We start from the raw sequence: 13,662 nt of genomic DNA, 5'->3' as shown, positions 1-13,662 counted from the left end.
CTTTTGAAGTTAAAACTGAATATAGTTAATATAATTTTGAATTTGTGATATAATTTTGAATTTGTTTCTTTTTGGATAGGGGGATCCAGGATACAAGGGACTACCGGGAGATCCTGGAATTCCTGGAAATTCAATAATGGGACCAATGGTAGGAGTTTTTAGACAAAAGATAGAAAATAAATAAGCGTGAGACATATGCAAAACTGTGAAAATATAGACACCACTTGAACCTTTTAAGTAAAGGAAATCACTAATTCTTCATCTTTTCCATCATTCCAGGTTATGTCTATTTTTAAAAGAAATGTATTATGTTTACAAAGAAGAAACACAAAATTGTATAAATAACTAGTCCAGTGTACCTCACCCTGCAAACTTCCCATAGGAAGTCTTCATTAGGAATGCAGTTCTTCAAATTCACTTCTTCCCCTCCAACACACTTTATATCATATTGTACTTCTGTCACTTGTGATCTGGGCTGCAACTTTCTTCAAGATTTTCTGATAAGGGATTATTTCAAGGAAAGCTACCATTCTTATGATCTTCCCAGACTAAAATTGGGAACCTTCTTCAGAAACATCTTTTTTTTTTCCTTTCTACTTTACCATGTCTGTACATAAAATATTCTGCTCAATTCCATCACTTCACTTTATGGAAATCTAGACAACAGACCCAAATTCAGAAATCAATTACTGTACGTCCATCTAACAACATATAGCTCAAAATAAAGCCACTTAATTCAATAGCTTTTGCATGATAATGTTTTAGGAATACCAGTGGTGGTATTTACTCCTGGCTTGACACAGTTCTACCACTACCTCTACCAGAGGATGCTGAATAGCACATTGAACCATTCAGAAACTTTTATTTCTGATTTTTTGAAAACTCTACATTTCCTTTGTCCATAATATAGAAATTACTTCACTCTATTATTCTTATAAAAAGGAGTGATGAACATGACTTAATTGAGCAGTCATATCCTTAATCAATTAGGTTTTGATTATAATAGCTGTTTTAATTTCTTTTTAATCACCATGGATGCAAGATTTATGTTTATATACACTTTTTGTTGTTGTTTTGAAAGGGTGTAGAAGCAACTATTTTTATAATATTACTCTGGAAAACTGCTTTAGTGTGGAGGCCTTTGAGCCTATTAGGGAAATTTCTAGGATATTGCCCTGGAAGAATTTATCACTGCCTTCGAGAATGCCTCTCCTTAGGGTGAGTTGAAAGGGGCTTCTCCCATGATGCTCTGCAGTATTATGTTAATCTGCCCTTTCCCCATAGGTTTTCCCCTTTTGCCCTGCCCTTTGTACTACCCCTGTGCCCCCAAATGATTGGCTGTGACCCCATCCTTAACCCAGGACCCTGAACTGTTTGTTTGCCTTTTGTCCCTGGAATCCTTTGGCGTGACTCTACAATGAACCTCACTGGAGCTCCATGCAGAGACCCTTTCCATCTTTCTTTGCTGACCTCTCTGTGGTGTGAGTGTGGATTGAGTGACTGTACTTGCCCGTGTGGCTTTCCCAGAAGACGCTTTCGGGAAGGTAGCAGCACCCACCATCCATTTTACCACACTTCTACACTTTAGAACCTGCCCTGGAAAGGCTTGAAAAGCAGATGAATTAATTCAGCAGACCATCTGTGGCTTTGGGGCATTTGCTCCCTTACCAGTGCACTGACTTTGAGTGAGTCTTCCAGACACCACAAAACTGTGGAAAGCAGTAATCCCAGATTTGCTCCTAGGCCATCTCTTCTGTGACTGTTTAAATAGCCCCAACAAAATAATCTGGACTGGAGAACTGTTTCTTATATAAGATTTGGCTGTAGATTTGACCTAAGTAGATTTATAGTATTTATGGTTATGCTACTAATAGCAAATCCAGACACATGACAAAATCCCAATTCTCCCAGAAGAGAATGTGTTAATATGTATTTGGTATTTACAGCAGCCTGCTGGGATTAAATGAAAACATCTGTTTGGCTGTTTTTTACTGTAGCAAGATTAGAAGTAAAAGCAGATATGAACCCATGATTTATGTTTTCCTTTCTTGTTAAATAAAAATGTTATTAAACATTTCTGAAACATTTCCCATTTTATCCACAGTTTAAGATCTATGGATATTAAGAATCAGGAAGAGCTGAAATTGACTTTCCATTATAAAGCTATTTATGATCTAGAAGCATGCCTGGTTGTTTAAATTTTTACAGAGGTGGATCAAAATTCATAAATTCCATAATTTGAAAATTAGGAGACATGAAGAGACATTTTTGAGAGCTGACACAGTTTGAATCTGGTGATCAGGGTCAGTTTAAAGTCTCTCAGTGAAACTGTCCCATTGTATTCAAGAATGGATGTGATTCATACAGGAGTGACCTATTACATAAAATTTACTCGGGCATAAGGCATGCTTGGATTGCTATCCACATTCAATCTAAAGTAATTTCAGGGTTTCATCTTACCCAGAATATTGAGTCTACCTTGTCTTTCTTCATTTACCTACCTCCTAGCCTAAACCTATGACGTATAACTTTAGGAGACCCAAAGCATCTCTTCCATTTTTCTGATAGGACTAAATTGGTTAATAAGAATACGCTATTAGTGTCTATGGTAGAGACATTCAAGGGACAAGAGATTTTGGCCAAAAGTTTGTTTTAGTTGTGTATCCAACTAAAATGCAAGCTGGTTTGTTGTCCAGACATGGACATTGTATTCAGACAGAGCAGGTGCTGAGGTCTGAGCTGCTAACTGGACTCTCTTCTTGATTTCTTGAAGTATTATATTATTGTAGAAATTTACAGGTACAATGCACAATGAAACAACAGTTTTCTGTCCCTTGTATTTTCATTTTCCTTGTTATTTCCTTTTACTGGAGTAGACAGGGAAATATTAATATATTTGTATGTAATTATTCTTGAGGATATGTTATACCTATGTACATTAAACACTCAAGAAGTTGTTGACAGCACTCTACCACACATTTTCATAGAGTGCATTAACATTTCTTGGTTCTGTGGGACAGAGCGAAGGGTGTGCAGTTCTCTCTGCACAGCCACAATATCCATGCCATGCTCGGGAGGGAGGTGCATGTGGGACCTACACGCATCCATGAGGATTTCCCATTGCTGGTGCTGTCATGTGAGCACCTACAGTACAGACCAACAGCATACCCTCAGAGATGCTTCAAAGCAACATGTTTTCTTTCTGGGTTCTGTGAACAGTCTATTTCAAGCTCAGCTAATTTTTTCATCAAATGTCAGGAAAACTCTCACTGGAGTGAGGAAAGAGGAAAAGTTTGCTATTTGCTTCTTGTCTGGCCATGAAAGGAATCATTGATGTTTTGCAGATGGACAAACCTTTAGTGGGAGTCAGTGGAAGGGTCAACAGAAGGAGTGATTGTTTCTTGATAAGAGAGCATTTTAGACTGTTCTTTTTCTTATAACTGTTATATTTCTTTCTTTTCCTACTTTCCCTTGTAGAATGAAGTTCTGCTTTACTGTATGAGAGAACCAATGTGTTTACTTGGAAGCGCAAAATGTGCACATATGACTTTAGGCTGGCATATCATGTTTAAGTATTCTGAATTCAGTTCTTATTGCTCAAACTTACCCCTAAACTGACAAAAGTTTGTTTTTGGAAATAAACTTAACTTTGTATGGGCTGAATACAAAGTCAATGCTCTGGAAATTTCTCTTTGCAACAGCAAATCCAGAAATTAACAATTTCCTAATAAGAATTCTTATTCTTCTAAAATCTTAATTAATTCAATTGAAACCATAATAAAAAAAAAAAGCATAGCAATTTCTGAACCTTGTGAATGAATTTTAAGAGCTGGTAACTGCTCTTCTATATTTCCAAAAAGATTTTAAATAGCTTCCTTACATGCTTGTTAATATTCTTTACACTGCGATAGTCCAGGTAGTGGCACGATTTCTGACTTCCTATTCCCCTTTAGGGGAAGCAAGGACCACCTGGACCACCTGGACCCCAAGGAGCAAAAGCTGACAAAGGTGACAAAGGTGAAGCTGTAAGTAGAGTTGTAATTCTGTACTTTGTGTTGAAAACACCAAACCAACAAACAAAAAAAACCCCAAAAAATTACTGTGTGATAACACAATATTTAGTTGCTTAGATTTAGTTACCTAACTAAGTGCAGTTAATCATCCTTTAGCTAATTTAAATGTATCATGGCTATTTTTAAGCCTTTTACTATATACAGTATCAGTTGTACAAGCAGTTGGAACTGGATATAAATGATTCTCATTTCATTGTCATGAAAAGGATACCATGTAATTCCATAAAAATCTTTATGGCTGCTCATACGTGTTTAAATATAATCACTGTTTTGAGGTGTTTTTATTTTTTTTTTGCTTCCCTTTTCTTTACTCTTCTCTGATCAAGATTTCTAATACCATATGCTTGACCAAATTTTGCAGTTCCAGTTCCTTGGATTTTCAGCTGGTTTTCATACTGGACAGTTAAATCCTCTAATTTGAAGATTTTTCACCTCTTGCTTTTCTGATGGTTGGCTTCAGATAGAATTAATATCTGAGTGTTCTAGCTGGCACATTCCATTACAAGGACATATCATCCTAAATTTCAGTCACCCAAAACCACATAGACATGTTTGACCAGCCTCTCTCTTTTCCAGCAGAAAGTGGAAATACTCTTGCCGTCCCTCAACCACCACATGTCAAACTTCCACTAGCACTATTTTTTTATGTGTCTAATCCAGCTTTATTTCAAACTACAACCCTCCAAAGCACTCCCAAATGCACTGAGGTGGGACCTGAGTGCTTCTAAATTCCTATTGAGCTCAAATTTCCTATCATTCAAAGTGATGCTGAGAAGGTCCTTTGGGATCAGAATTATTACATAAGGCATTCACCCAGCAGTCCTGGTGTAATGCCATGTACCTGACATGTTTCATGTTGTGTAATGTGCAAAGGTTCTGTTGTGCTGTCTCATGTTAACATCTTTCTCCTGCCATTCTGTGTCTCATGAGCTGGAAAGCCAGCTTCATAAAGCACTGTCAGATATGGACAAGGTTTGTGTGGCTAAGTAGCAGGATGTGTCAAAGCCATCTGCCCTATAAATGCTGAAAGGGAGCCTGGAAATGCCTCCGGCAGTATGAAAGGCAGGTGAAAGGACAGATGAATTGAGCAGGGAGTTCAGGAGAACAGGCTACCAAACACAAGTACACACAAATATGTTAGGGTTACCTAACCCCTACATTTAGATGGGATAGCTCTGGGATTTCAGTTGTCTAATGCTTGCAGCATATGAATCACAGAGCAATGTCTGCTTTTTAACTGTTTTCTCTGAGCTGAGAACAATGTTCTTAAGTCAAGAGTTGTACTTTTTTCCACCAATCTGAGTCTTTTTAGGTTTCCATCTGGAACTCAGGATGGCTGTTGCTCACTACACATCAAAAATGTGAAGAAATTCTCTTCTTTGTTGAAAAACATGAGGACCTTAAGAAAACTACTGACATGCTTTATTTCTCTGCTGTACCAGGGACCTCCAGGACCAGCAGGCCCTGAAGGACCAGAGGGACCAAAAGGCGTGGGAGATGCTGGACCAAAGGTATTTGTCCAATGGTAGACCAATGCACCTGACTTGTAAACAAAGCAGACATCTTCCAAAAAATGCATTGGATAAGAACGACAAATATACGACAAAATGCTACATTCTCATCTCCCACTTTTCATTTCTGTTAGAAGAAATGCTTGTTATAGACTTTTCTGATGTGACAAAAACTAGTTCTCACTTTATCCTCAGACAGGATACAAATCTAGAGGTTTTCCATACATCCAAAGCCCAGGATGCTTCTAGATGCTGGTGGAAGTCAGGATCCAACACAAGCACAGTATTGCCTAATAATTGTGCCCTTCTTTCTCTGGCAGAAATATGAGGGATGAGGCCAAAAAATGAGTTAAGGGTTATATGGAACTACTGAGATATCTTTTAAGCTGGATTCCTAAGAGTATAAACCTTTATCTAAAATAATTTATTTGTTTAGAGGCAAAACTCACAAAAAATCCCAAACAAACAAAAAAACTGATAAAGGGATTTGAAGTACAACACTGAAACACTTCCAAGGTTTTCCATAAGACACAGAATAGCTAAAGTCGTATGAAACTATAAGCAGTCACCTAAAAAGTCACATAGTAATTGTTATGTTATAAAAAGTTGAAAAAAGAGACTTAAGACTAGAATCATACAACAAATTGCTTTAAAATATCCCAGAGTGGTGTTATTAATGATATCCTCTTTGCATATGTGAAGTGGAGAAGGAAGCAAAAGAAATATTGCCCAAACAAGTTTTTTGCCAAACAGAAGGAACTTTCAACTTCAGTTCTCTGAACAGGAGAATTTACATTTAAAATAAACTGCAATAACCTCTCAAAAACATCCACAATAAAGGAAAAATTGAAGGACATTCATTCTTAGAATGACTTGATTTTAGAATTACCACAGGATGGTCCCAATGCCATTGGGATCTGGGAAACCTGGCTTTATGTTTCTCTTTTGAATTATTGCCTATCAATATAAGGCATTTCACATCAAGTAATGCAAGAACTAAAAGTTATTTCAATTATGTTATTCAATAAAAATTTACAAAAAATGTATATGGCTAAATTAATTATGTTTTTCTGTGTGAGACTATCTTTCCAAACAGAAATATCAGTCTTGCTATAATGTAGTCTTATAATACATGATTCTTGATACTACAGAAGAACATTTCATTAAAATCCTAGAATCTTATATGAAATTATCAAGGCAGGTATTGATAAAGATTTAACTTATGACTTCAGGATGTCTAGGGGTATCATTACATCTGAATTGTTCCTTCCTTCCTAAATGCATAATTCTGGAAAGTAGTGATTCCTAATGAAAAGGAATTGGAAAGTCACATTATCAAAAAAGATGATCTCCCACTATGATGCCATGGCTGAAGGATTATGAAGTCCAGAAGTGTATATCACAACTTTAGTGGGAATAGAGGGGAGTAATAGAAATAAATTTTTGTTAAATCCAAAATGGAAATAAATAATTTCCTTTTTTTAAGTGAAAGGAAACCACTAGAATAATTGCAGTGAAATTTCTCACAACTGGAAATTTTAAAATCAGTGTTTGTGTCTGTGTTTCTGAAAAGTATCACAAATATACAGCTATGCAGAAATATACGTAGAAAAATCATGGTGCCTGTTTTATATCAGAGATTCAAAAGTGAGTCATAAGTCCATTCTATTCTTACAACCATGAGTTCATGTAATTGCTGGGGCAAGAAACTCTTTAGCTGTATAATTATCAGAGAAGTTCCAACCTAGATCATGAGTGATGGAAGTACAATATGGAATCATTAAATGCATTGGGGATGAAGGGGTAAAAGATGTAAAGTAAAAGTAAATATGCCAACTTTTTGCAGTGGTGAACATGGCAGTCTTTTTTATCAGAGTTATTTTTAAATCACTGTAAGTCTTGTGATAAAATAGCATATATATTTAATTAAATCATAGGTTAGCTGTAATATGGCCTTAGGCTGAGACAGTGAGATCCAGATTAGATATTAGAAAAAGTTTTTCACTGCTAGGGTGGTCAAATACTGGAATAGCCCGGGGAGGTGATGGAGTCACCATTCCCAGAGGTGTTTAAGAGGTGTCTGGATCTGGCAGTGGGTGACGTTCAGTGGTTTAGGGATTACTGTGGTACTGCCAGGCTGACATTCAGACTTGATGAACTTGGCTCTAAGTAACGTTAATCATTGCCAGTTGAAGAGAGTTGTTCATATTCCTTAATAAAGACATCAAATCCTTATTTGTTGGTCCCTTCTCCAGCCAAGAACAGCATAAAAACTATTACCATTCCTCAAGATGTGTGGAATGAATTTCTATTCATGGTGCTAGTAAAGGGAGTTTGTTGGTAGCATCTTTTTGTGGGGGGATATGATCTGTGTTTTGTTAGTGGAAATTATAAATTAATAATAAATTTGGCAAAAGGCCTGTGGTACTGTGACCCAGATTTGATTAAGCCAAGGTGAAGTAGCTGGGACCAGGATGAAGTACTAATAATTTCATTATAATTAATATTACTAATAGTACAATTGAATATCTAGTAATAGATTTTCTTATCCTCATCTTAGGCCAAAGCAAACTGATAAATAGTTCTCACTATTCTTGTGTTTCCTGACTATTCCAGGTCAGATCAGGGTTACCATGTAAATTAAAGGTATATTATTTCCATCAAGTCATTTCCATTGGCCCAAAAATTGTCAGAATTCAGTAGTTTGAATATAAGGTCCAAGTTACTGAAAAACAGAACCCTGCAGAGTAGCTGTCTTTGCAAGTAACACAACACAATTAGGGCAAATCATGCTTGCACCAAATTCTTTATGAAAAATTTTCATGGATCTACATGTTTTATTTGTGTTAAAGTGTGATATTGCCCACCAAACCTGCCTGCCCAGAGTAATGCTTATCTAACACTCTGTCAGGATAATAAAAAATTCAAGAGTTAGAAACATCTGGTAAAAAATTTAATTTGTATTTTTTTACTTTGAAATAGGTAGGCTTCTTTTTGATGATGCCCTTAGATTGGTGTGTTAGTCATGTTGAATGAAATGTTTGTTGTTCTGTGCAGAGTGAGCAGCTGTAGCTTTTGCAGTGTATGAGTGCTGCACCAAAGCAAGCATTATCCAACAAGATGTAACATGTCTGATTTACTTCTCTTTATTCACACCAGATATAGTAAAGAGTGCACTGGAAAAAAAGAAACTAAGTACATAAAGGTCTCTTCTCATTCCCTGATTATTTGCCCATATTACAGTCTGATGTTTTAATCTTTGCATAACATCTTGGTAGCAAAAGTGCCACAAGGAAAAAGAATTCACTTGAATTGAAAGAATTCCCCTAGAACTTAGTTCATAAAATGGAAAATATTATGTTTTTTCAAATGAAATGTAAATGCACTGACTACCTGTTATACAACCGAAAAAAAAAAAAAAAGCAGCAACAATCTCTGCATATAAAAAATGAACATTTATTTGATAAAAGAGGCTCATAAATTTACACACTAGTTAATTTGAAATTCCTTTGAGGATCATTATATAGGAATGTTCCACTCATCTGAATCAAAGCTCTGTTCTCTCTGCTTTCAGAAATGGCTCACATATGTGCACACTGCTAGACAGGAATTTTATGTATCAGAGGTCAAATTCACATGAAAACAAAACTGAAACATGTGGGATGCATTCAGTCTTGGCAGAGCCCTATGTTCTGTAGCATTAAAACAGAAGCACATAATGTCAGAATATAATAAAAATTTGATTTAAAAGCACTGTTCCCAGCTAGGAGGTGAATTACAGACATTGAAGAGCAAGAGCCCAGCATTAGAAATAAAGCAAGTTACTGGATAGCAGAAAGATCATTGAAATCCTTAGCAAAGTCCCTCGTGTATGAACATTTGGGGTGGATCCAGTTGCAGTATAAACAACTTTTGCAGCTTGGGGTTTGCATATTTGAACTAAAATGTGGAAAATAGAGATGTAATACCTTTTTTTTTAAAAACATGTTGTTCTTACAAATACTGTTATATCCATTAACTCTCACTAAAGAGAGTATTGCAGTGTCTGCTGTATGTTTCAGTATCAAACACACATCCTTCACAGTAAATGAGGTATATATATTGGGAAATCCAAGATTTACTTTTCAGTTGACCATTAGGCCATTTAATGTTTGGTTTTTTGTTTTTCTTGAATAGAAGGTACAGAATAGACATTGGAATCCTGCACTTTACAGTGTCTTGACTCAGCTCTTTATTTCTTGCTTCAGCAGTGTTTTTCTAGTTTACTGTTTTACTGATGGTGCCAAGCTTGTCTACAAGTGCAATACAGGAAATAAATTAGACCTCATCAAAGAACAGTATTAATCGCTTTTGAAATGAATTCCCTGTAGGACAGTTAAGTATGACACCTTAGGAAAAAGAACTGCTCCACTTCACAACTCATAAAGCAAAATAAGTCTTTTTCTTTAAACCAAGAAATACAGAAACTGTGAGGATTACTATAAAGCTCTACAAAAGAGCTTTTCAATGAGACATCTGGTATTAACTAAGCATGTGAGGCTAAAATTCAATCCTTCACCTGCAACGACCCTGTGGAAAACTGTGTTACCCATGGGAGGAAGAGGCAGATGACTTCAGGTCACCCTTAGGCTGGTTTTGGTCAGGGCTGGTCTAAGAGCAGGTTTTAGGTGTACTGGGTACTGGGCCATAAGGAATCATTTATATTTGGTAACCTCCTATTCAGTTTCCACTACAGCAGCTCACAGGCTGTTTCACAGGCCACAGTATTCCAGGATCTCCTTAAAAAGTACCTTTTAATAAAGAGATATATATCTATATCTCTTAGCTCTGACATCTCTGGCAGATTTCAGAGGGAGGCTTGGACAGGGAAAGCTCTGGCTGCTCTGCACAACTTCTGCTCATGAAGAGTTGGCCTACAAACAGCTTAAAATTGTGTTGGGATTGTGGGGACACTGAGCACAAATAAGTGTTCCTCTGGTACTAGAAGGTACTAGACAGAAAAATGGATACATTGCCAATGTCTTGGCTCTTTGCATTGGCAAGGAAGGTCTGATAAAAATGCCTTAGGTCATCTGAGGGAAAAATTTCCTCCCAGCTGAACATGGCACTTAGTTTTACCCAATCACGCTGACACAGCAATTTAGAGCTAAGAGCCTCCATATACCATGCCTATGTCCTGACTCAAACTGGCCAGCCTCTAATGCTTTGGATGAAACAGGAAAGGAATTCCAAAGCTAAATGTTATGTCACAAAGAGCATTATAAACTTAATCTGAGCCTTAGCCTTTGTAATCAGAGTTCCCACCTCTCCAAGTCCCTCATACCTGAGCATAGTTTGGGCCCTGCTAGGTTTGCATAACTAAAGAATGAACCTTGGGAATTCTACTTAAAAGCAGTCACTATAATGACTGCACACATTCTTCCCAAAATGTAAAGAAAATCGGTAGAAGATTCTGTTTGTTTTTTTTTCCTTTTAATCTGTTTGATATGTTGTTTCATTCACCTACCACCACTCAAGTGACATCTGTGATTTGTGATTTATACTTGCACTTCTGTCCTAGATCGAATGCTCCCTCTGCAGGCACAGCCCTTTCTACAGCTTTTCCAAGTGCAAAAATAAGTACAATTAAGAGTTTGTGTAATGATTTCTTTTTAATTTTGTCAAGAAATACAATTTCTTCTGCTTTGTTTTTAATATATTGGATGATCAACAACCTTTCAGTGCATGTCTCTATTCCCTGCTTGCCTATAGAGGAGTATGTTTAGGAATATCAAGCTAAACACAAATCAGAATATTCTGCATCTCTAACTTGTTAGTTATAGACTACTTTATTTTTTTTTTTTTTTTTTTTTTCCCAAGGAATGGATGGGACTTTTCTAGTAATCATGTGTTGAATGTTCTGCATCTCTAACTTATTAGTTATAGACTACTTTTTTTTTTTTTTTCCAAGGAATGGATGAGACTTTTCTAGTAATCATGTGTTGAATGTATGCCTATTCCCTCACTCATAAAATCACTGTCTGAGGAAAACAAAACTGCCCTGTGAATGCTCTTTATCACTGATGTCCCCTGACTCCCCACCTCCTTTGCTGGGCTTGTCTGCAGCATGAGGGGCAGGACCAGGCTCTCTGTTACCCTCATTTTCTCCTCACCAGAAGGCTGCTGCCTTTTCTCTGCCTGATGGTTGAGGGATGAGTCCCCTCTGCATTTTCTTTTTTCTTCAGTAGAAGCATAAATCGACAATGTCAAAAAGTTGTCTCCATTGCCTAGCCTCCAACTATCACCAAAACTGTTGAAAATTAATATGAAGGCCTGTACATTTCTGATCCATTTGTATGAAATCAACTGATGAGTTCCAAATATACTGGAACTAAAAAAGAGAATGAACACAGACAAGCAGAAGCACAGGCAGAGTATATCACTTAAGCCTTATCTCATCCAGAAATCAAGGTAAATCTATGTACATTGGGGCTTTTTTGAAAAAAGAAAGGGTGCTGTTCTTTTTATTAATCTATATTGATGCTATTAAAATTCATTTAGTTTACATAAATGCCTAAATTTGACAGTTCTGGATGATGAATTTCTCTAGTGTCAGAACAAGCACAGTATCAGTTAAGAGCATCATGGTCACAGTTCCACTAGTAAGCTCCCTGTCCATCCTGGTAAGACCGTGCAAAATGTGATGGGAAAACACTGGTGATTCCAAAATGTGATGGGAAAACTTTTGTTTTTTTTGGAGCTGATAAGCCTGCAAAGTAGAGTCCTAACTCAGTTGGTGATTTTGATCACATGGATGTTTGCTAGGGAAATAATGTTTTTCACCTAGAGCTTAAATGATGTGGGTGCCTGTACTTTGGGCTTTTTTTTTTTAATACCTATGTACAAAGCAGCTGTTTATTTATGTAGCATTTATTTGGCTTGTTTTTTAAACTCAGTAGTTTGACTGCTTCATAAGTGGATGGAAGATGTAACATTTGCTAGGTGATGACTGACATTCTGTGACTATTTTCAGGGAGAACGTGGAATTAAAGGCGATCCTGGGCCACCGGGGCCTCCAGGATGGGGACACATGGGTCCCAAGGTTGGTATGATGCCATGTTGAAGTTTTTTGTGCTCTTTTGTTGATGCTGGCAGCCAGACCCTGATCTCTCAGGCACCAAACAATCTTCATCAGTTACTGATTTACTTTGGTGCAGGAGAAATAGGGGAAATCAAGCATGTAAACGTGGTCACTAACCATACACTTCTACCAACTGGATTAGGAAGAATACTAATGGGATGAAAATTGCATTTTCAGCTAAACTTTATAAGATTACATCTGGAGACTGAACAGAGCTATCAGGCTGGTAAATTAGCTAAATGATGCATTTCTTCTGCTTGTATCTATCCTGTTTCCAAGATATTCTTTTGTGCTGGAAAATACATTAAATGTGAATTTCATGTTTGCAATTTTTGCTCAATCAAATTAAATCAAATAGATTTTGTCATTAAAACCATTAGGAAAGAAATATTAAAAAAAAAGTTAATTCTATAAGCAACCAGCATGCAACATCTAAGCAATTTTTTCTCCATTCACTAAAGTGATTTATAATTAAAAAATTACATACTGATAAGAAAAAAAAAAATCAGTACTTGCCTGGATTTCTTTATTACAGGTTTATCCATCGATTATTTTTACAAAGGCAGTGAGGAGAAACATTGTGTGTATTTTTCCACTTTCTGATAGTTTAAAGATACGCCTTTGTAACTTTTTACATAATAGCAGAGAGTAACAGAACCCTCCAGTGCCATTTTGTATAAACTAGTATGGGAATGAAGAAACATTGCTATTACCAACACCAGATGTGCAATGAACGACAGGGCATGAATATTTTTCCAGGATGGGTCTGATTTTATCTTGCTTTCTGAAAGCTGCAAAAATTTCAGTGCTTTGGTAAATCATCCTGGCACAGCCTGTTTGAAAAGAGTAAGTTTGGACTGAATGTCAAAATCCTAGTGTGACACTATGTGCTGTTTCCACAAAGCCTGTGAGAAGGAAAGATGTGTTCTCTGTGGGGAAACAATATTTTGTTTTCAAG

General features: G+C 36.6%; 1 protein-coding gene across 1 annotated transcript in view; it reads left to right on the top strand.

The window, feature by feature from the left end:
• Nucleotides 1-13,662, top strand: part of COL28A1 (collagen type XXVIII alpha 1 chain) — a 59,112-nt gene that overhangs the window by 31,688 nt on the left and 13,762 nt on the right. Inside the window, exons 23-26 of the mRNA XM_041466834.1 lie at nucleotides 80-148; nucleotides 3,954-4,025; nucleotides 5,516-5,584; nucleotides 12,597-12,665. Coding sequence (XP_041322768.1) covers nucleotides 80-148; nucleotides 3,954-4,025; nucleotides 5,516-5,584; nucleotides 12,597-12,665 — 279 coding nt within the window. The remainder of the gene's footprint in view (nucleotides 1-79; nucleotides 149-3,953; nucleotides 4,026-5,515; nucleotides 5,585-12,596; nucleotides 12,666-13,662) is intronic.

Source organism: Pyrgilauda ruficollis, unplaced genomic scaffold, assembly GCF_017590135.1.
Source record: "Pyrgilauda ruficollis isolate IOZ18807 unplaced genomic scaffold, ASM1759013v1 scaffold2, whole genome shotgun sequence".
NCBI lineage: Eukaryota > Metazoa > Chordata > Aves > Passeriformes > Passeridae > Pyrgilauda > Pyrgilauda ruficollis.
Note: the sequence above shows the minus strand (reverse complement) of the source record. Positions and strands in the feature narration are given on the sequence as shown.